The 20943-nt window shown below is 43.4% G+C and overlaps 2 protein-coding genes across 2 annotated transcripts in view; both read left to right on the top strand.

The window, feature by feature from the left end:
- PSMD14 (proteasome 26S subunit, non-ATPase 14) overlaps positions 1-6584 on the top strand; it is a 95030-nt gene extending 88446 nt beyond the window's left edge. The window contains exons 11-12 of the mRNA XM_067741743.1: positions 3671-3733; positions 6172-6584. Of these exons, the coding sequence (XP_067597844.1) occupies positions 3671-3733; positions 6172-6270 (162 nt within the window). The 3' untranslated portion in view covers positions 6271-6584. The remainder of the gene's footprint in view (positions 1-3670; positions 3734-6171) is intronic.
- A 3673-nt stretch (positions 6585-10257) lies between these two features.
- On the top strand, positions 10258-20710 carry TBR1 (T-box brain transcription factor 1). The gene is made up of 6 exons (XM_067741742.1): positions 10258-12111; positions 12673-12827; positions 13181-13302; positions 13933-14091; positions 15049-15110; positions 18168-20710. The coding sequence occupies exons 1-6, from the start codon at positions 11420-11422 to the stop codon at positions 19021-19023; spliced, it is 2046 nt and encodes a 681-aa protein (XP_067597843.1). The 5' UTR covers positions 10258-11419; the 3' UTR covers positions 19024-20710.
- The last annotated feature ends 233 nt before the right edge of the window (positions 20711-20943 follow it).

The raw sequence follows: 20943 nt of genomic DNA, 5'->3' as shown, positions 1-20943 counted from the left end.
AGGTAAAGTAAAACCCAAATGCAAGCTTCTTGAAGAGCAAGAACTGTCTTACTCATAGTGAGTACTTAGTAGTTATTTACTGAATGTATAAAATGAGGAAAATTCTACTGTTGAGGACATACATAGAATGTACTAGAGCGTTATAAGCACTTTCAAAAGGAGAGTTAGAAAAAAAATTTATAGTAGAAGTATTGCTGGAATTAACATATAGGAGATAGTGCCTAATTTCTTTATGTAAAATGTAGATTACTTCACTGGGATGTTTTAAGGATTCAGTAAATTAATATGTACATGTTAATGTTTAATTACTAATGGTTGTAGGGAACCCACTTTTTTGTTCTCCATATTCACACCTGTAATACTTTCTCATATAGTTTTCTAATTGTTTCATGTTTGTTAATTTTGCTTTCCCAAGTATGTTTTATAAAAGCCATTTCTTTAAACTTATTCTCTATCCCCATAACCCATAGTGTGATTTTCAGTTATATAGTCAATGCATTGACTTTTTATGAAAATCAAGAAAGAACTAAAATGCCTATATTACATTCACTAGCAGTTTATGAAGAGATTGTTTAATGGTGAAAAAATATACCATATAGGTGATTTTACAAAGCATGTGCTTAAATGGAAGCATGGCATGTTAAGAGTGAACACTGCAAACATATCAAAGGGAAAAAAAGAAGCCCAAGGAATGGAATAGATATGACATATAAAGTGAAATAAGAGACATGGTGTCATGAAAGCAGAGGTTAAAGGATTAGAAGAGAAAAGGGGTATTGGAAAAGGTGTTCAGAAAGTTCAAGTAAACTGAGTCCATTGGAATTTGCCAGGTGGAGATCCTTAAAAGAGTACTCATGAAGTGCTAAGGGTCCAATCCATGTTTGTTAGAAGGTAAATAAAATGGTAGAATTTGAAACACAGATTTTCCATTTGAGAAATTTGACTCTTACCAGGAAAAAGATAATGAGGTTAATGGCTTTAGTAAAAGCCTCTTTAAGATGGGGGGTACATCTGAGGGGATTATGATAACACAACAGACCAAATTCCAGGAATTTCTTAGAACTGTGCAGACCGTGCATGATGGGATAGCCATCTGGGGGTCTTTGTTGATAAACTGTTAAAAACGTTTCTAGTGTGAATAGCCACAAACATTTTCAGTGCTTTTTTGTTGGTTGAGTAAACCGAAGAGCACGAATGCAAAAGCAAAATTTGATGCCAAATCACAGAAGTTGCCATAAACACAGAAGTTCCCCTAGTAAGGACACTGCCTGTGCCTGAATTTCATTTGTTTCTGCTGCTACCATTTCTTAATTTTTCCTGGTGACTAGCCAGATTAGAGCTATGAATGAAGGCAAACTGGTCTTGCTCAGATGATAGATGAGATAAAGGTAACTTAGGTAGCTGGAGAAAATATTTAGGGGTTTAATGTGATGATCTGGTCTATCTCAGAGTGTAAGAGATGTGCTTACTCTTTTGTCATGGGGGTTTGCAACCTTAGTATATGCCTAAATCTACAGCTGCTCCTCATTTTCCAGATGGCATCTATGGCTGGGAGTACTTTTTACCATCTGCACTTCTCAAAGAGTTTGTGAACTCTCTCTTTTAATTATAGGAAATGGGAAAACTAATTGGTAAAGTGGTTAAATGATATAAAAGATTTTTTAAATTGAGTTAGAGCTTTTTATATTCTGTTTAACCTTTCAAATAAGATCAATGCTTTAAGTGCTTTTTTACTTTCATCTTTGCATGTCTGCCATCTTTGATATTTGCAACACTCCAAAATACTCCATAATAACTATTTTGTACATGGATTGGTATTTTGAGCCAAATTCCAAAACCCTTACCTCCTTCCAGTACCGTAAAGTACTATTGTTGGCGTGTGCATAGAACTAACACTGAATGGATATAGAGTACAGACTTAACGTGAATTGTTCCATTTATCTAATATGTTTTCAGGTTGGTAAGGTATAGTGTCATGATTTGTAAAAGTAATTTAGAAAGACAAACTTTTTATGCGTTGCCAGTGTTTCTGTATATGTAAAACACTGAGATAGTAGGAGAAGCAATTTTCCAGTTAGAAGATACTTTTTTTAACTAGCTGCAAATAATAGGAGTGACATCTGACTCTGAAAATGAATATATTCTCTGTCTAGGGAATTCTAGATTTGGAGTGTTATTAACTTATTTTCCCCTTTTTAGTTTTATGAGTCATAAATGTATTTCCTAATGATGTGTTGTAAATAAGTATCCTATAATAATCAGTAGATGCAATACTTATTCACTGTCTTTTCTCTTTAGGCAGATTCTACTGCGGAAAATTCTCCAGATAGTTTGTCCGTTTATAAAATTAGATACTTGCCATCTTTGCTCATTTTCAAGTTCTCTGTTTACAAAACTATTAAGAAGGTGTGAAATGCAGCCAAACTTCCCAGTTTATGGGAAATGTCTGATGATTGCATTTCCTACGTGTTCATTGTTCACACATGAAGAAATTTGGCAGCTGCGAGATGATTAAGTTTAGAGTATCCAAATCTAACCCTCACTGGGATTTTGGTTTCCTGCTTTCTGCCCCTGTTTTCTCACTCCCTTTGTAACCATATTAAGTGCTATGGTATTACTTCTTAAGATTGGTGATACTTAAATTTTCTTCATTTTCCATTTATCAAATGCTGTGGATAAATCACAGACCAGGAGTTCACCTGATGCAGGGCCCTAGCTTCAGGCAGTACCATACCCAAAACTGTTACGAAGGAGGTTGCTTAAACTTAGAATTCTCAATAAAGAGGTTACACAGTGGTGCATTATTAGGGTAGAGGGCAATATTGGTAGCTAATCTAAATGCTGTAATTACTTCAAAATTATTCTGCTAGAAAATTTATGGTCATACGCATAAAAGTTTGTAGCTGGCTTTGAAAATAGTAGAAAGTGGTTTGTATATATGGTTTGGTTGAATTAATTTTTATTTGATTTGGCATTTATTTCAAGTAATTTTTTTGATGTTGAAAACTTCAGATTACTCTATTTCTTCATGATTATTAAAGATCATTCATGTGGAGAACTGAGAATTTTTTCTGAGTATATCTATTACTTTTACAGATTTAAATATGTGAAGGTATTAAGGGATTACACTATATGATTTGTTAGCTGTGGATCAAAAGTCAGTAGCAGGTCCTTTGATCCTAAGTGTTACTGATAGTTAGATACTGGGTATGCACAGTTTGGTTGACAAGAAAAAGGTGACAAAGATAATAGGAAGTTGGGGGAGAGCCATAGTGAAAGTAGGAAAAGAAAAAGGAGACAGAATGGGAGTAGTTAGTACCCCAGTGCCACAAGCAGCTCCCTTAGGGTCTTCCATCCTCCAGTTTAGCCATCCCTCAGATAATTCCATAACAGTTTTCAAATGGTTACCACTTCCATTTGGTGGTCCAATTGGATATTTTCAATGTCTTTTACAAATTTCTTAAGTCTGTTTTCAAAATGATGGTGGTTATAGTTTTTATTACCCTGAAGGCTGTTCTGAAGATTAGCAGAATTACTTTTTTGTGCAATAAATTACTTGAATAAAAGGTTCTGTGAATGAAAATTATGATCATCATTATCTGATGATTATTCAGCAGTGGGAAAAGTACATTTAGAATTTGAAACTCTGTCCTTTGTGTTTCATTCACAGGCTGTAGAAGAAGAAGATAAGATGACACCTGAACAGCTGGCAATAAAGAATGTTGGCAAGCAGGTGAGGTGTACTGTAATAGGTTATGCATTCACATAATAACATGCTCTTGTAGAGTTAAAAGTATTTTGGAGCCTGTGTGATTTTTTTTCCCTGTCTGTTCACTGTACATTTTTCTTCTGTCATGTAAATGTGATGCTAATTTTAAAGGTCCCTGAATTATTTGATGTCAGATTCTTTTTGCCATCTATAGAGAAGTAAATCACAAATATACCTGTGAGATACTATCTTTAGTGAAAACAATTTTGTAGAAATAAAGTAGGAAACTTGTGTCCTGAGTTGATTTTCCAAGCACTATTTTTACTTGAAATAATATTGTCCATGAAGATAATAGAATGATAGGTTTATTTCATATGTAACAGTTTTAAAAATGATATAGTTTATCAATATGTAGGCTTCAATATATAGGTAATATTCCTGAGAAAGCTTAGAGCCCTGTTGGATTCTACTGAGTGAAGGGAAAGGGTTTTAAGTATTTGCTCTTTCACTTTTCCCAAGATGAAATATATATTTTAGTTCCTATTTTTCTGAAGGTTGGGGGGAACACAGCAACCAATTAAAAGAATCTACAGATTAATTAGACTGTTTTTTAAAGAATGTTGATTACATTTTTTCATTTCATGGAACATGGTTATCATATTGCTGATGTTGGCAGAATCTTGATATTTCAGATGCAAGACACTAAGCTGTCTTTGCTTTCAGCCATCCTACCATATGCTCTGATCCCATCACATCTCACAAGCTATGTAGGTTTGGGCCAGGACCATTCTTGGATGGGAAATCTCTAAGAATCACCCAGCTGCCACAAGAAGTAATGTAGATAACTGAGGGAAGTGTGTTACCAATTCACCGCAAAACCAGTTATTCCAATAGAGCAGTAGGGGCAAGGGTCTGACTTAAGTATCATAATTGGTGAAGTCAAATCTCACTGCATTCTGAATATTACAGTTTCATTAACAAGAGGAACCCTCCAAAACCGAAAATGAGGTATAATTCATCTTATTCTCTCATCCTGTGTGATACAGTCACCCTTGTTGTCTTTTCCCACTACTTATTTTAGTCTAATATGTAATATTAGATCACCAACTTGGAGCCTAGCATTCAGTAACTATTTTTTGAATAAATGACTCTGATGCTATAGTTTCTTGATGTAGATTCTGTTTAACAGTTAGCAGCAAAGAAATTAAAAGTGAAACTGAAAATATATATAATTGGCAAAGTTTAATAATCATCAGAATCATTTTTTAAAAATATAGTACTTCACTAGTTTGGCCTCCTTTGTGGCAAAAGCAAAACTGCCTATGATGGAATCAGACCAATATCTTTTTCTCCTGCCGGTCTTTCTTAGTCTCTGTCACCTAAAATGTCCTAAGGCTTATTTCTGAAATAAAGAAAATTTAGTGTTGTGGTCTAGTTATTTGAAATTATTTGTAGCGTGTTGTATCTCTGGGTATTTTAAAGAAATCAAGCGTATTGAAATTGTAGTTTAGAAAAGAACAGCCAAGAAGTAATTTCAGTGGTGAACATTTGTTTAAAGTTAGGAGTCTTGGTATTTTAGCAAAATACATATAAGAAAATAATGGTTTAGTTGAAAGTTTTTTATTGTGTGCAGTATCTATCCTTTATTTCAAAGCTTTCAAATTTAGCTGAAATATTTCAATCAGCTCAGCCTTAAACATAAATGTATATTAAGCATTTAAACTTAACCTCCTTTATTACAATGCAATTTTAAGTCTTGTTTTTAACTCAGATGTTTCAAATACAGATTTGATCAGGTTTAAATTAATGGATTGTACCTATATTCTTTTCTGTGATACATTTTTTCAAAATAGCTACACGAAATATCCTTAACATTTTAGAATTGATCCAAATTGTATTTAAATTTTTAAATTACTAACAGTGACTTTTGATCCAAGAATATTTCCTGAATCATTTAAAGCACTATTCCTGAAATATTAAAATTACATAGGAATTAAATTAAAATTACAGAGAAAGTGATGAGAATTCACATTGAACTCTTTCCTTTTGGTATGTCTGCTTTGAGTAAAGTACCCCCTCAGACATTCAGTATATATGAATGGCAGAAAGTATACACACATAATCAGGCTTATACACACAGATAAAATGCTTATGCTTTTTTAAAAAAATCAGATGATTTCGGATTTGTATAGAATTCCTTGTGACTATCATTTCTGCTGCAGAGTCATAACATCGATTGTGTAAATCGGTCTTTATTTTATCAGCTCCTTAACATTTTAACAGATTTAGAAATCCTGAAAATGTAACAATATATAGGGAAAGTTAAATTGTAAAATATATATAAATTTAGTTTTGGCTTTCTTTACCAATTTCATCAGCTACTGAAAAAAAATCTAAATAATTCATCTACCAGTAATATGGTTCTTTTTTCTTTTTCTTTCCTTATTCCTTTTTTCTTTTAGGACCCCAAACGTCATTTGGAGGAACATGTGGATGTACTTATGACTTCAAATATTGTCCAGTGTTTAGCAGCTATGTTGGATACTGTTGTATTTAAATAAAGCAATGCAAAAAGCTCTAGTGATACTTTCAGTGTATAGTCCTCTTGTTCCTAATGCTCAAAATCAAGGGACCTCTGAAGGTGTATTTGGTTAAATGTAAGACATCTGGCATCATTTGCAGCACTGTAACACCTTCAGTCTCCGTTGTGCAATTACTTCTGTTTCTTTAGTCAGGGTCTTTGCAGATTCCAAAGTTGTATAAGAATACATCAAAGTGGACAAATTTTGTTAAGATCCCATTTAATATTTGAAGAAATCAGTAACACAAATATATTTTGATTGTTGCTTACAAAATAAAATACATTTACAGTCTATGTCTCCTGAGGTCTTTTTGGCACTGGGTGGAATTGACAGAATAACATTTGACAGTGCACTGGAAATCTCACACAAAGATATGTTTTCCTTTGTAATTTAAGATAACACATAAAACATCAGTGTGATAACAAAACTTCACAAATGTAAAATGACTGCCATTAAAGAGTGGCTACCTCATTAGTGAGTAACCCAGAAAAATGTTGACATATTTTATTAAAAATATTTGTCACAAGTTAATATTGAATACTCAATATCTTGTTAACAGATTATACTTTCAGTATTTCAGAGGGGTACATATAAGGAGAAAAGGGAGGCAGTTTAAATTTAGACTTTGATGATTTTTTTTTTTTTAAAGAGTACATTCCACCAACAGTGTTGCGATTGTCTGGGAATTGCCTGCTGCAAAACTTCACTAGACTTCCAGCTGAAACAGCCATAGAAGGTGTGCAGTGTCCTCAAAGCAAAACGAGAAACGTAGCCATAATGTGAATTGAATATCATGAGCACATAAGCAGTAATTTTGTTACTGTTTTCTCTCATCTTTCTTAAATTAACTTAGAAGTACCCAGTTTTCTGATAAAGACAAAAATTTGACTAATGGCAGTTTTCATAGATGACCTCGTCCCTCAACCTGTTTCTAACCTGATGTACATAAGTACTCACACATGGTACAGCACCATACTGGGTACACCAAAGAATGTGCAAAACGCATGGAGACAAAGATTTAATTGTCTCTCTCTTTGTGAAAAATGGTAAGAATGTTTCTAAGGCTTCATTAAAGAGGGAATTTACTTGGGGATTTAGAATTGAGCTTCAGCCTCTGATAGAGTAGTATGAATAATGTGGTGAACCAAATTACTCTCCTATTTGAATAATTCTAGGCTGTTCTTGGTTGCCTAATGAAAAGTTACCAGAAACTAAAAGTGGAAGTGGCTTAAATTCCCACTATGTTTCACAGTCTCTGTTTTTGGTGGAATAAGGTATTCTGAGCATTTCTTGATTGTCCTGTGGTTTCTTCTTTTAAATATAGTGATGGTATATTTTATATAGGACTTGTAATATGTATTAATTGTTGGGATTATAACAGCTAACCATTTACAATTAAAATATGACTTGAAGTTTGTAGAAATTTTCCTTTTGCCTGATTTAAACTTGTGTGCAAGTGTTCCGGGTTTTTTTAATACATGATTTTCCCCTTTACATAAATCAGGTTCTGTGACTTCTTCACAGATAGTGTGAAAAGCTAGTCAAGATTATTTTTGTACAATATGTCCAAAGAAGAAGGCCTCAGTAATACAAGGGTTATTCTCAACATTGCATTGGAAACTACTTTTTTTTTTTTTCTTTCTTTCACTTTAGTCCCCTGAAAAATAGCTCCTGAGTGAGTAAAGTGACTGAGAAGGCTTACACAAGGCCTGCCTTTTGCTCTCCTTGTTTGATCACCTCATCTTCCGGGACTTCCCACAGTCACATACCATGTTCTCCCACTTGGTTCATGTTGGAGACGTTCCCAATTTCAAAACCTTACCAGAATCCCTCCTAGCAAAAACCTACAGTTTTGTGGATTTGGAGTCAATCAGAATGAGGATGTCTTAAGAAGGCTCAGTGAACACCTTTCTCTTGGAATGCACAGCTATTTTAGCAGCAGCCTGATAACCCAGGCCGAGGCAGGCACTGAAACAACTTATTTAATCACAAGCTCAATAAGCCACTTCAGGGTGTGTGTGTGTGTATGTGTGTGTGTGTTTATGTGAGCATCTTTACCGGTCTCTGCAGCACTAAAGCAGCACTAGAACCAAAACTCTTGCCTCTAATACAGAGATGTTCCCGCTTTCCACTTAGCCTAGTATGGGGGCATCAAAAGCTCCAGCCTCACTATTCAGTGCCATCTGCCTGTACCAGGAGCACCTGAGTCTTCCGGGAGCTCATTAGAAATACAGGCCTGCTGAATCCGAATCAAGAATCCTGGTGTGGTGCATAAGCACTTCTAAAGTTTGAGAAGACCAGCTCTATGGAAGTATGATTCAAGAGCTGATGTGCTGATTCTGAGAAAAGCCTGTTTTCCTTCTTGAGCATATATGTTAAAGACATAGCCTGTATGTGAGGAATCACTGAATTCAGTACTGGTAATCTAAGTGAGAATGCACATTTATCTCCTAATCCAATTCCTTAGAAACTCTGAGGAGGAGGCACTCTCCCTTTCCTCTACTTTAACAGTCATTTTTAGCATTCTTCATTTTTTAAAAAGCCAGTTCAGGGTACCGGGAATAACAAAACCCGAAAAAGAGTCCAGGTAGAGTCTCTCCTTTCTGCGACACACTGAAGGCTCTGTCCCACCGAGGAGGGGGTGGAGAGGCATTCGGGGACAAAGAAGTGAATGATCGAAAAAGGGGAAAGCAAGAGTAGCCAAAACCAGGCCAAAGGCTCTCGGGAGAAATGGTGGTGAAAGGTAAAAGGCAAAGAAAACCAAGCGTCCAATAATGTCATAGCTGCTGTCCCCTCCCCCCACACCCCAACGCCTCAACAGTTAAGGCCCTGCTTGTTAGTGAAGCTTCCTGGCCACGAGCTGAGATTTGCTTTCGAAAGGAAAATGGGGTCTGGCTGTATTTTTTTTTTCCCAGTCCGGGACATCTGGGCACCAACCCTTCCGGCCCTGGGCCGCGCTCGCCGGGCCTTGCCACGCCTGGTGCCCTCTGCGGCCAAGGCGCCCGCCCGCCTCGGGGGCGCAGTCCGGGCTCAGCGCTGGCCGCTCAGCCCCCAGAGGCGGCGCTCTCAAAATGCGCCCGCCTAGGCGCAGGTCGAGTCGGGTTAGACCCTCTCTGCAAAGCGCCAGACCCACCCAATGTCCCCGGCGCCGCTCTCCCTCAGGGAGCGGCCGGGCCCGAGGAAGGCAGATGCACTCTCTCGGAGGAAGGTACGAGCTCCACCGGGCGGAGGCGCCCAGGCCGAGCCTCCGGCAGGGAAAGAGTGTGTGCCCCCGGGGTCCGCGCCAGCTGCCGCTCGCCCCGCGCTCCCCGGGTCTGTGGGCGGCTCCCTCTCGGGACCGCCAGGGTGCTGGGGAGCCTACGGGGACCTTAGACAATGGAGCCAGAGCGGGGCGGCTGGCCTGGGGCCGAGCGCCGGGCGCGGGGGTGGCTTCTCTCGCCGCCTGCCCCCGCAGTGCCCCGCGTGGAGCCGGCCCGCCAGTCAGCCAGCTCGCGGGGCCGAGCTGAGCTCCGGCGCTGCGCTCCTCCTCCTAGTTCCCGCGCGGCTCGGCGTCCCGGGAAAGCCACAGGAGGGCAGGTTGGCGGGTGCCGGCCACGGGAAGCAGCGTAGAGCGGTGAAGCCTCTTGGCCCTCTGGTTCGGGCGGAGGGCTGGGCTCCTCTGTAGACCCAGTACTGGGAGATTTCTTCCTACACCTCGGTGCTGCTTTGGGCCTCGTGCTATTGATTTGTGCCAACATCCTTTTAAACTGGTTCTTTTCTCTATTCCTCTTTAGATTCTTTCTCATTTTAAAATTACTGGCATGGATTCTTTTTCTCCCCTCCAGATTATAAAAACATTAAACACACACACACACACACACACACACACACACACAGAGTCTTCCGTAACGATCACTGCGTTGACACCACTTCCACTCTGTCTCCCCAGATCAACGCTTCTAGGGAACCCATTTGCGCGAGGACCCGGCCCTCTCTTTTCCTGGCGAGGCTTTTGAACCTGTCGCCAAGGCCGTACCTCAGAGAGAAGGAAGTGCAGTGGCATGCGAGGCATGCATGGCGCCTGCCCCCAGTTAGATGCTCTTCAGATAATCTGCAACCAAGCTCGCTGATAAAATATTTAGGGAAGACCTCGTAAACATCACAGCAACTACATTAAGGCACTTCAGCCCGACAGCTTATGATTATTTCAAAACTTAAAAAGGAGATCATTGATTGTCACTGTTTCTGTGCTCAACCAAGAAACCGAACCTTCCCGAGGTGGGTGGATGGGGGGGCTGAGTTGCTTGCCTTTCTCCCCCACTACTCCCCCTTCCCGCTCTCTCTCATGGAGGTGGCTCTCAGCAGCAGTGATTTATTTATGTATGTATGTAGTTTAAAAGGTGTGCGTTGGTGGGGGTGTTCGTGGAGGACACACAGGACCTGCTCACAAAGGACTGGGTCAGGTGTCTTGTGCTTCTGTATTAACTGGAAAAGACAGACTCTGGAACTTTTACAGGGCGAGAAGAGGCCACCGGCTCGCGCTTTGTATACTTTGCACTTGAAATCGTTACATTCAACTGAATATTTGGCTCATTCAGATCCGAAAAATCTCCTAGCATCGTTGAATTCCCTCCTCCGCCCCTCAGCTCCAAAGGAGGGAGGTGGGGGGAGAAGGTAGGAAAATGTTTAGTAAATTGCACATCTTTGAATCTTCCTAAAGCAGTGGTCACAAAGCTTAAAGGTGACACAACAGTGCTCACGTAAAACTAACACACGTTCCCCATCCCACCCCCAAGCCAACAATAAAATCATCCCCTTCAGTTTGCCATGATCGCAGCGACCAGGAGCCAGGTGATTATCCTAATTAATGTCTATCTAATTAAATTACTGTCAGCAGTTAACCAATGGCAGGAGCCGTTTCATCGGCTGCACAAGCAGCAAGATCAAAAGTGAGCCTTTTCTGATTGCTGCATAGTGTCAATTGGCCAATCTCTTCTCCCAGGGAAAAAAAAAGTAAATCAAACCTTTGAGAAGCATTTGCTGGTTGAAGTGCTTTCTGTCTAGTGAGGGGGTCTGTGGATTTCTAGTTTATGATAAATAGGACTTTAAAAACCAGGGACAGGAGGGTGAGTGTTCAGGTTCCAGAGCTATGCAGCTGGAGCACTGCCTTTCTCCTTCTATCATGCTCTCCAAGAAATTTCTCAATGTGAGCAGCAGCTACCCACATTCAGGCGGATCTGAGCTCGTCTTGCACGATCATCCCATTATCTCGACCACTGACAACCTGGAGAGAAGTTCACCTCTGAAAAAAATTACCAGGGGGATGACGAATCAGTCAGATACAGACAATTTTCCTGACTCCAAGGACTCACCAGGGGACGTCCAGAGAAGTAAACTCTCTCCTGTCTTGGACGGGGTCTCTGAGCTTCGTCACAGTTTCGATGGCTCTGCTGCAGATCGCTACCTCCTCTCTCAGTCCAGCCAGCCACAGTCCGCGGCCACTGCTCCCAGTGCCATGTTCCCGTACGCCGGGCAGCACGGACCTGCGCACCCCGCCTTCTCCATCGGCAGCCCAAGCCGCTACATGGCCCACCACCCGGTCATCACCAACGGAGCCTACAACAGCCTCCTGTCCAACTCCTCACCGCAGGGCTACCCCACCGCCGGCTACCCCTACCCACAGCAGTACGGCCACTCCTACCAAGGAGCCCCGTTCTACCAGTTCTCCTCCACGCAGCCCGGGCTGGTGCCCGGCAAAGCGCAGGTGTACCTGTGCAACAGGCCCCTTTGGCTGAAATTTCACCGGCACCAAACGGAGATGATCATCACCAAACAGGGCAGGTAATGCTACGTTCTTGGCTGCCGCTGCTCCAGGCGCGGTCCGGGGGCAAGTGCACCCGGCTTGTGACCGCCGCGGCAGCGAAGATTCGGGGTCGGGAGCAGAGTGGAAGGCGCTCTGGCGCGTCCTAGAGTTGGCTGGTGTTGGAAAAACGGAAAGTGGAAGGTCTAGCCACCGCGGTGATGTCGGGGAGGGGGGTCCCGCTCTAGAAAGGTGGTCGGAGAGCCAGTCAGTGGCCGGAGAAAGGAGAGCGAGAGAGAGGGGGAGAGCCCTGGCCGGTGGCCGGGAGATGGGAGGGACGCATCAACGCCCGATGCACCGACAGGTGGAGATTCGGGTCGCCAATCTCGCTTTTCAGCTGGGCAGTGCTACCTGCCGACTCCCCGACTTCAGCCCCACTTCTTTTCCTCCGCCACCACCCCTTTTCCAACCCAGCAAACATTCGCTCATTGACGCTGAGAGAACAAGTTTTGCTTTGCTATCTGGCGCCTCGCTTCTTGCATTTAATCTTTAACATTTATGTTTTTCCCCCTTGTTTTCTCCCCCCTTCCTAATTTAAATAGGCGCATGTTTCCTTTTTTAAGTTTTAACATTTCTGGTCTCGATCCCACGGCTCATTACAATATTTTTGTGGATGTGATTTTGGCGGATCCCAATCACTGGAGGTTTCAAGGAGGCAAATGGGTTCCTTGCGGCAAAGCGGACACCAATGTGCAAGGCAAGTCCTTCCAATTAACACGTTTTCCTGACACTTATTTAGGTGAGAATGATTAATTAAAGCCTTTGTGGACTGGCTCGAGCGACTTTTAAAACGATCGGCCAATGACTTCTAAAAGCAAACGAGGGGGATGGGGGACAGACTGAGCCGCGAGAAGGGGGAGGATTATGCAAAAGCAATTTTAATCATCCCAGTTAATAGGAAGAAAGCACGGCCTAAAAAGCCCCAGCTAATGGGCCTCACAGTGGAATAAGGGGTGTGCGTATGTGTATATGTGTGTGTGTCCTACGTGGTGAGGAGTTAAGACTGGGCAGTGCCCGGGGCACATGTAAACAACTTGTTTCTTTCTCTAGGAAATCGGGTCTATATGCATCCGGATTCCCCCAACACGGGGGCTCACTGGATGCGTCAAGAAATCTCTTTTGGAAAATTAAAACTTACAAACAACAAAGGAGCTTCAAACAACAATGGGCAGGTCAGTGGCTCAAGCGCTCATTTCTCTCTCTCCCTCTCTCTCTCTCTCTCTCTCTCTCTCTCTCTCTCTCTCACACACACACACACACACACACACACACACTCACTTATACATACTCGTCCCTCCCTAAGATCCAGTTCATCACTTTAAACCAACATGAGAAACTGGACACGTTTCTTTGCTTCATTAAAAAGACTTCTAAAAAATTCTATTTCCATCCTCCGAAATTATATTAAACAATCTACAAAGTTGTTCTTCTCCCCCCCTCTCGCCCAATTCCCGAGTTCCCAACCTTCCCAAGTACAAATACTTGGTTGATTTTGAGAAGGAAACGCGCAGGATCTGCAGGTTGTGAAAATCTTTGTTTCTCCTTAAAGGAGGACAGGGAGAAGGGCCCTGAGGATCGGGCGGTCGGGTTTGGTTTTCCTCCCGTGCTCGGGCGATCCGTGCTCCCGGGCAGCGAGGGCTGGTCTGCCCCCGCCAGCCAGTCACCAGCCGGGCGAGGCCCGCTATCAGTTACTAGGGGCGGCGGGCTCCTTGCAGCCTCCGCGCGGCGGGCGGCGCAGAGCCCCGCGCACGCCGGCTGCGTTAACGCGCCGCCCGGCGCTCCCCTTTCTCTCCGCCGGACAGATGGTGGTTTTGCAGTCCTTGCACAAGTACCAGCCCCGCCTGCATGTGGTGGAAGTGAACGAGGACGGCACGGAGGACACCAGCCAGCCCGGCCGCGTGCAGACATTCACTTTTCCCGAGACTCAGTTCATCGCCGTCACCGCCTACCAGAACACCGATGTAAGGAGGCCTGGGGGCTGGGCGCGCGGCGGTCGGCACCGGCTTCTCCAGGCCCGCGCCGCTACCCCCGGCCATCCCCCGCTCTGGCACTAACGTCAGCCGCAGCTGGCTCTGCTGCGCCTTTTAGGCGTAGGGCTAGGGGCCTGCTGGGCACCTTCCCTAAACACCTAGCCGGTGGGAAAACGCTTCCTATTCGTCTCCGTCGCGGGTCACCCGGGCCACCTTTAAGGTGACCAGAATTTCTCGGGCCTCTTGGGAATTTTTATTTAGTTTTCAAGTATCACTTTCTGGGTGATCAAAAGAAACCCACATTCATATATTTAAAACCTACACTAAATTACTGGGGGCTACGAAGTGAGTTTTCTAGCAGTTTGAACTTAAGCATTTGCAAGTTTGCAGAAACTTATTTTACTACTGTTGATTTGACTACTAGAATTGATGGTGTTTTTTAAAAACTTAAATGAAAATATTAGAAGTTAAAAATATGCGTTTATTTTAAATCAAAACTGATTTTAAGATGCAGCTTGTGGGTTCTTCAAGTTGTGTATCAAAAGCGACCAATTTTAAAAAATATGATGAAACATTTAAGATACGCAACATTTTTTAGTGATGAATTCAAGTGCCCCTTAAAGATTTTTGCCTGAGTAAGGGCATTATGTAACAAGCATTTTAAAAAAATGAGCATTTGAACCAATTTAGAACACATGGGAGAGCTAATTGAAAGCAATTCTTTAGTTTTAGTCACCATTAATTTAAACATGTTCCTCATAACTTTCATCATACTTTCTTTTTTTTCCTTTCCACCCATTCCCTCAAATTTTTCAATTAGGGAAACTTTGCTATTTAATGAAATGTGGGCCGTAAGCCCCTGTAAAAAGCGGCAGATGACATATCCTTAAACACCCAATCCTCTGTATAGAATGTAAAATCGTATTAATCTTTTTTTCTCTTTTCCAGATTACACAACTGAAAATAGATCACAACCCCTTTGCAAAAGGATTTCGGGATAATTATGACACGTAAGTAGTTTTGCACTTTCTCAAATTTGTGGAATTGGGCTTTAGGTCAAAGGTGCATTGCTTTGTACAAGGCTTTTGGAAGCTAGAATGTGTGAAGACAGGGTTGTTTTCGAGGTTTTCCTTTCCTTTTTGTCGGCTCCCCTTCTCTCTGGTGACCTGGCTTAGTACTTCTGTGGTTTTGGTGAAAGGTTTCCTCTGCCTATTTTTAGCTTTTGCGTGAATTACAAAGTTGTTGGCGGGGCTCGGGGACTGGCTGGCTGGGGAAGCCGCCCTGGTTCCCGGGTGCGCGAGTTGTATGTGGCACTGCAGATGCTCAGCTCAGATTGTCTGTGTCTGAAACCACCCGAGTCTGCCTGAAAGTGCATGTGGCTCTGGCAGTTGTTACAGTCTCCTTGGCATATGTGACTTTTATTTACCCATTTCCAAGTTTTGTGTAATAGCTTTTCCTGTGCAAGTTTACTATGGACTGAATAAAAATGTGCACCCACTACAGGCAAGTTCACGAGCACAGCCGATATTGCAGTCACTTCAGGCTTTGGGAAGGACCCAGGTTCTGTTGCTGTGTATTATTTATGCTTCGAAAGAAAAATATTTCCTCTTATCGTTTTTATCTAGGTGCGTTTTAATTAAATGTGTTGGTTCCCTTTTCTCCAGGCATCACTTACCTACTCCATGTCTTTTCTATCAAAATGCTGTCCTCTGGGGGCAACAGTAGGTGTAAACTGAATACTTCCTGGGCTTGTTCTAGCGTTCTTCCTCAGAGCCCAGGTATAGTGCCTAGGAGTTCAGATAGAGTTATATAGCAAAATCTAAATCTGGATTATGGTGATCCCTTCACTTTTTTTCTGACCATAGAAGGGAAGAATACATACATTTTAATTTCATGGCTTGCATTAAGTGCTTGGGATAGAACTACAAAGTTGAATCTGTCTTTGACTAGGAATAGATTAAATTTGTGGAGGAGACAAGTGGCTATCTCCAGGTAGATACCGAACTTCCCTCCTGATATTTTTATAACAAATTGAAAAGACAGTCATGGATGGTACTGCCTGTAACTGCCATGTGCATCCCTCAAAAGTGGTCCAAAGGAAGCAAGCCTCATCAGTATGATTCCCCAGGAAAAAAAAACTTGGCTACTCTAGTCCTTCCTCACAATCTAAAAAAGGTGGGCTCAGCACAGTGGAAAGTGTGTGGCCCATGAGACCAGAGATATTGGTCTCTGTACTAGGGGGTCTTGTAGATTTTGAGCTTTTAATTCTGCTGTGAACATCTGTTCCAAAGCATTTATTTTGCACAAATCAATTCAGTAATCCCAAGTGGGTTGGGACCTGGATGGGCATATAAACTGTATCTTTTGCAGATTGTTTTTTTTTTCTTTTTAAAATATTGTGGTGGTAAACAGAGAAGGTATTTGCACCTTGCTGGTTATGTTCCCTTCCTGCCTCCCTCTACTTGTTCTTATTTGAGGCTGGACTTAAATTTCAGGAGGGAAATTTTGTGCAGTAAGCAAACTGCACCTGAGCAGCCACAGCATGACACTCACTTGCCCCTCTTCTGGCTGACTTCTGTTGGAAAAAACCACTCCATTTGGTGCTTAAATCACTATATATTTCTCATAAAATGCTTCTTTAACTGTACAAGTGGTTATCTTAGACATTTATGGGTTAGAGAAGAGTAGAATGGTTTATGACACTCCCTTTCCACTGTTAATGTCGGTTATTTGGGCCTGGCTCACTTTTGGAGAAACAGGGAGAGCAATGAAGAGTTCAGGGGGGCCAGGGGGTTTGCTTGGCCACTCACCAGGGAATCTCCTCCCCAAAGGATTGAGGTCTGACAAGACTGAGGCTCTCTTTCAAAACAGTCTGTTGATTAAAGATTAAAACATTTATGTGTGAGCTAAATAAAAAGGGAGGCATGTGTGTATGAGTATGAGAAAATACTTCGACCAATCTTGATCCAATCTCTGGTTCCTTCTCAATTCGAATGGGATTTTCTAGGCCCAGGGCCTAGAGCTAATCTTTGACTATTTTCTTTAAGGTAATTCTTAGTAACACAATTACTGTATGGGGTTGGGCAAGTTATTTAACTTCCCTTTGCCTCAGTTTCTTCACCTGTAAAGTGGGATAATAATGGTACCTAACTTGGAAAATTGTTGTGATGGTTAAATAAATTACTGTCTGTACAGTCCTAGACAAGGGTGCCTGGTACACATAATCAAGTTGTATAAGGATGAGCTATTATTAGTGGGAGACTGCTTGGCGGAGGTTGATAACTGTACTTCAAGAGTTTGCCCCCCAAGTTGTTGTTGCTGTTGTTTTTAACCAGTAACAGATCAAAAGCTGGGGAAAGAAGGTCAGAGTAAAGAATGCTTTTTCTCTGCAAAAGAATTTTACTGATTGATGACTTTGTTTCCAAGTAGTAATTCTTGTTTGTATTAGTGGTCGGGAGCTGGGGGTTGAAAGATCACACGGGGAAAACAAGACAGTAAGTCCTGCGGAGGCTTGCAGCAGTAACCCTCCCGGGTCTCAGCAGACTGGCGAAAACCAGTCCGATGCTTGTCAGTACCTGGGGGGCCCGCGCGTGTGTCAAATGGAGGAAAGCGGTCTTAAAAGGGTGGAAGTGGGTGACTTGTTTAGAAATTTCGCTCAGAAACTCTCACCGAAGAAGAAAGGCCCACTGGGCAAATAACACCTTAGTTCCTGGGTAAATCTGCCATAATGTGTACACATACAGTGGAGAAGGGGGATGAGAATCCCTTGCTGTGCTCCTCTCTCGGGCCCCCTGTGCACCTGGTGAGAGAACGCAAGAGAGGAGGGAAGCCTTCTTCTTCACCTGTATCATTTTTAGGTCCCTGAATAGACAGATTGATTCCTTTATAATTTCACGATTTATTTTGGAGAGGATGCAGGTCTGTGACCTTTTGTCTGTCTCCATCCTGGACGGCGGCAGGTTACACGTGGAGATGGTGTGGGTGGGCAACCAGGGGTGGCCTTCCCTTTTGCCCCCCGAAGGGACCTGGCGCCACCCTTCGGTTCTCTCTCTCTCCCTCCCTCGCAGGATCTACACTGGCTGCGACATGGACCGCCTGACCCCCTCGCCCAACGACTCCCCGCGCTCGCAGATCGTGCCCGGGGCCCGCTACGCCATGGCCGGCTCTTTCCTGCAGGACCAGTTCGTGAGCAACTACGCCAAGGCCCGCTTCCACCCGGGCGCGGGCGCGGGCCCCGGGCCGGGCACGGACCGCAGCGTGCCGCACACCAACGGGCTGCTGTCGCCGCAGCAGGCCGAGGACCCGGGCGCGCCGTCGCCGCAGCGCTGGTTTGTGACGCCGGCCAACAACCGGCTGGACTTCGCCGCCTCGGCCTACGACACGGCCACGGACTTCGCGGGCAACGCGGCCACGCTGCTCTCGTACGCGGCGGCCGGCGTGAAGGCGCTGCCGCTGCAGGCGGCCGGCTGCACGGGCCGCCCGCTCGGCTACTACGCCGACCCGTCGGGCTGGGGCGCGCGCAGCCCCCCGCAGTACTGCGGCGCCAAGTCGGGCTCGGTGCTGCCCTGCTGGCCCAACAGCGCCGCGGCCGCCGCGCGTATGGCCGGCGCCAACCCCTACCTGGGCGAGGAGGCCGAGGGCTTGGCCGCCGAGCGCTCGCCGCTGCCGCCCGGCGCCGAGGACGCCAAGCCCAAGGACCTGTCCGACTCCAGCTGGATCGAGACGCCCTCCTCCATCAAGTCCATCGACTCGAGCGACTCGGGGATTTACGAGCAGGCCAAACGGAGGCGGATCTCGCCCGCTGACACGCCCGTGTCCGAGAGCTCGTCCCCGCTCAAGAGCGAGGTGCTGGCCCAGCGGGACTGCGAGAAGAACTGCGCCAAGGACATAGGCGGCTACTACGGCTTCTACTCGCACAGCTAGGCCGCCCCTGCCCGTCTCGGCCCCGCGCCCCGCCGCGGCCGGGCCCCCGCCAGCCCCTCGCGCCTCTCCCCCTGCGCCTCCTGCCCACGCCCCACTCGCGCGCCCCCTCAGTTTGTTTGACCCTCGAACACCGTCTGCAGCGGCTTAGTACAGGTCTCCGAGTGTAATTTTAACCTTTTCTTTCTTTCTTTCTTTCTTTTTTGCACAGCAGTTTCCGCAATTAGCGCACCGACCTTCAACTTGGCTGTAAACCTTTTGGTTTTCCTACTTCCGAACCTTCTGTGAAGTTATCCTCCCAACAATTCCCCTTCCCCTCGTCTTTTTCTCACCCTCTCCTTCCCTTTCTGGTAATGAAACTCTTCACCTTTAGGAGACCTGGGCAGTCCTGTCAGGCAGCAGCTATTCCGACCCGCCAAATCTCGGCCTCCCCATTAACCGTAGGATGTTGACTCTAGAACCTGGACCCCCCAGCGCGTCCTTTCTTATCCCCGAGTGGATGGATGGATGGATGGTAGGGATGTTAATAATTTTAGTGGAGCAAAGCCTGTGAAATGACTGTATATAGTGTTAATTTACTGTAACGAATGGCTAGTTTTTATTCTCATCGTCAAGGCACAAAACCAGTTCATGCTTAACCTTCTCGTTCATTTCTTTTCCTTTCTTTGCCTTTTTCTCCACCCCCTCCCCTTTAACATTTTTTCTGGTGGGATAATTAACAATATTCTAAGAGGCTCTGAAAACTTGAAACTTGAAAAACTAGATAATGATGGGTTTCTCACTTCTCCTCAATCCGTTGCATGAAATAATTACTCTGCCCTACTGCACACAAATAGCTAAGGAGAATCTGACCAAACACCTGTAAAGGATAGGTGTCTTTTCATAGGCAAGTCGATTAAGTGGCATGATGCCTGCAAAGCAAAGCTAACTGGAATTATATGTTTTTTACCCCTTACTTCTAAATAGAATAGCTCGACATCAGCAATATTATTTTGCCTTATTTGTTTTTCCCCAAGTGCCAAATCCATTACTGGTCTGTGCAGGTGCCACATATGCTGACAAACTGTTTCTGAGTATCTTTTCAGTTCCCCCCTCCACCTTTATATGCTGTAAATCTTTGTAATGAATATTCTACTAATGATATAGATGACTGAATTGTTGGTAACTATAGTGTAGTCTAGTGAAGATGAATTGTGTGAGTTGTATATTTTACTGCATTTTAGTTTTGAAAATGATTTCCCCGACACCTAGAAACAGCTGCAATTTGACTTCCTTGGGAAAACACTAGCATTAATGCAAGTAAGACTGTTTTTCCCCCTCCCACTAAGTCTTGTTATATTTGATAAGGAGCACTAATCCCCCTGAAAATAGATTAGTAGGATTTCTAATGTTGTGTAGCAAACCTATACTTTTTTTTGTATTTTAAAATTAATGTGAAATATGCATCATACACAATATTCAATCTAGATTCAGTCCATTGGGGGGATTTTTTTTCCTGATAGGAATTCAGGGTCTAAACGTGTGTATATTTTGGCTCTTCTGTAAATCTAATGTTGTGATTTTTATATTTGTTTCGTTTTGTCTGTGAACTGAATAATTTATACAAGTACACACTCCATTGAGAAACGTTTTGTTTTTTGCTCGTTTGTATCGTCTGTGTATAACAAGTAAAATAAATCTGGTAAAATGCTATGGTGTTTGAAAGCAGTTTACAGTTTGAAAATAATTTAATTGTAGATGATTATTTTTAAGGGTTAAGGAAGAATAGCCTGTCCCTACTCCAATATGGGGCAGTCTGTTTAGTGGAAACTGCCTCCCGTTTTCTTCTTAAATTTGTTTTATAGCACTACCAGTAATTACTTTTTTTCCTCTTATTTACAACTACTTAGTTCCCTGTGAGTCGTTTTACTTTGTTGCACTTTT

Source organism: Pseudorca crassidens, chromosome 6, assembly GCF_039906515.1.
Source record: "Pseudorca crassidens isolate mPseCra1 chromosome 6, mPseCra1.hap1, whole genome shotgun sequence".
Lineage (NCBI taxonomy): Eukaryota > Metazoa > Chordata > Mammalia > Artiodactyla > Delphinidae > Pseudorca > Pseudorca crassidens.
Note: the sequence above shows the minus strand (reverse complement) of the source record. Positions and strands in the feature narration are given on the sequence as shown.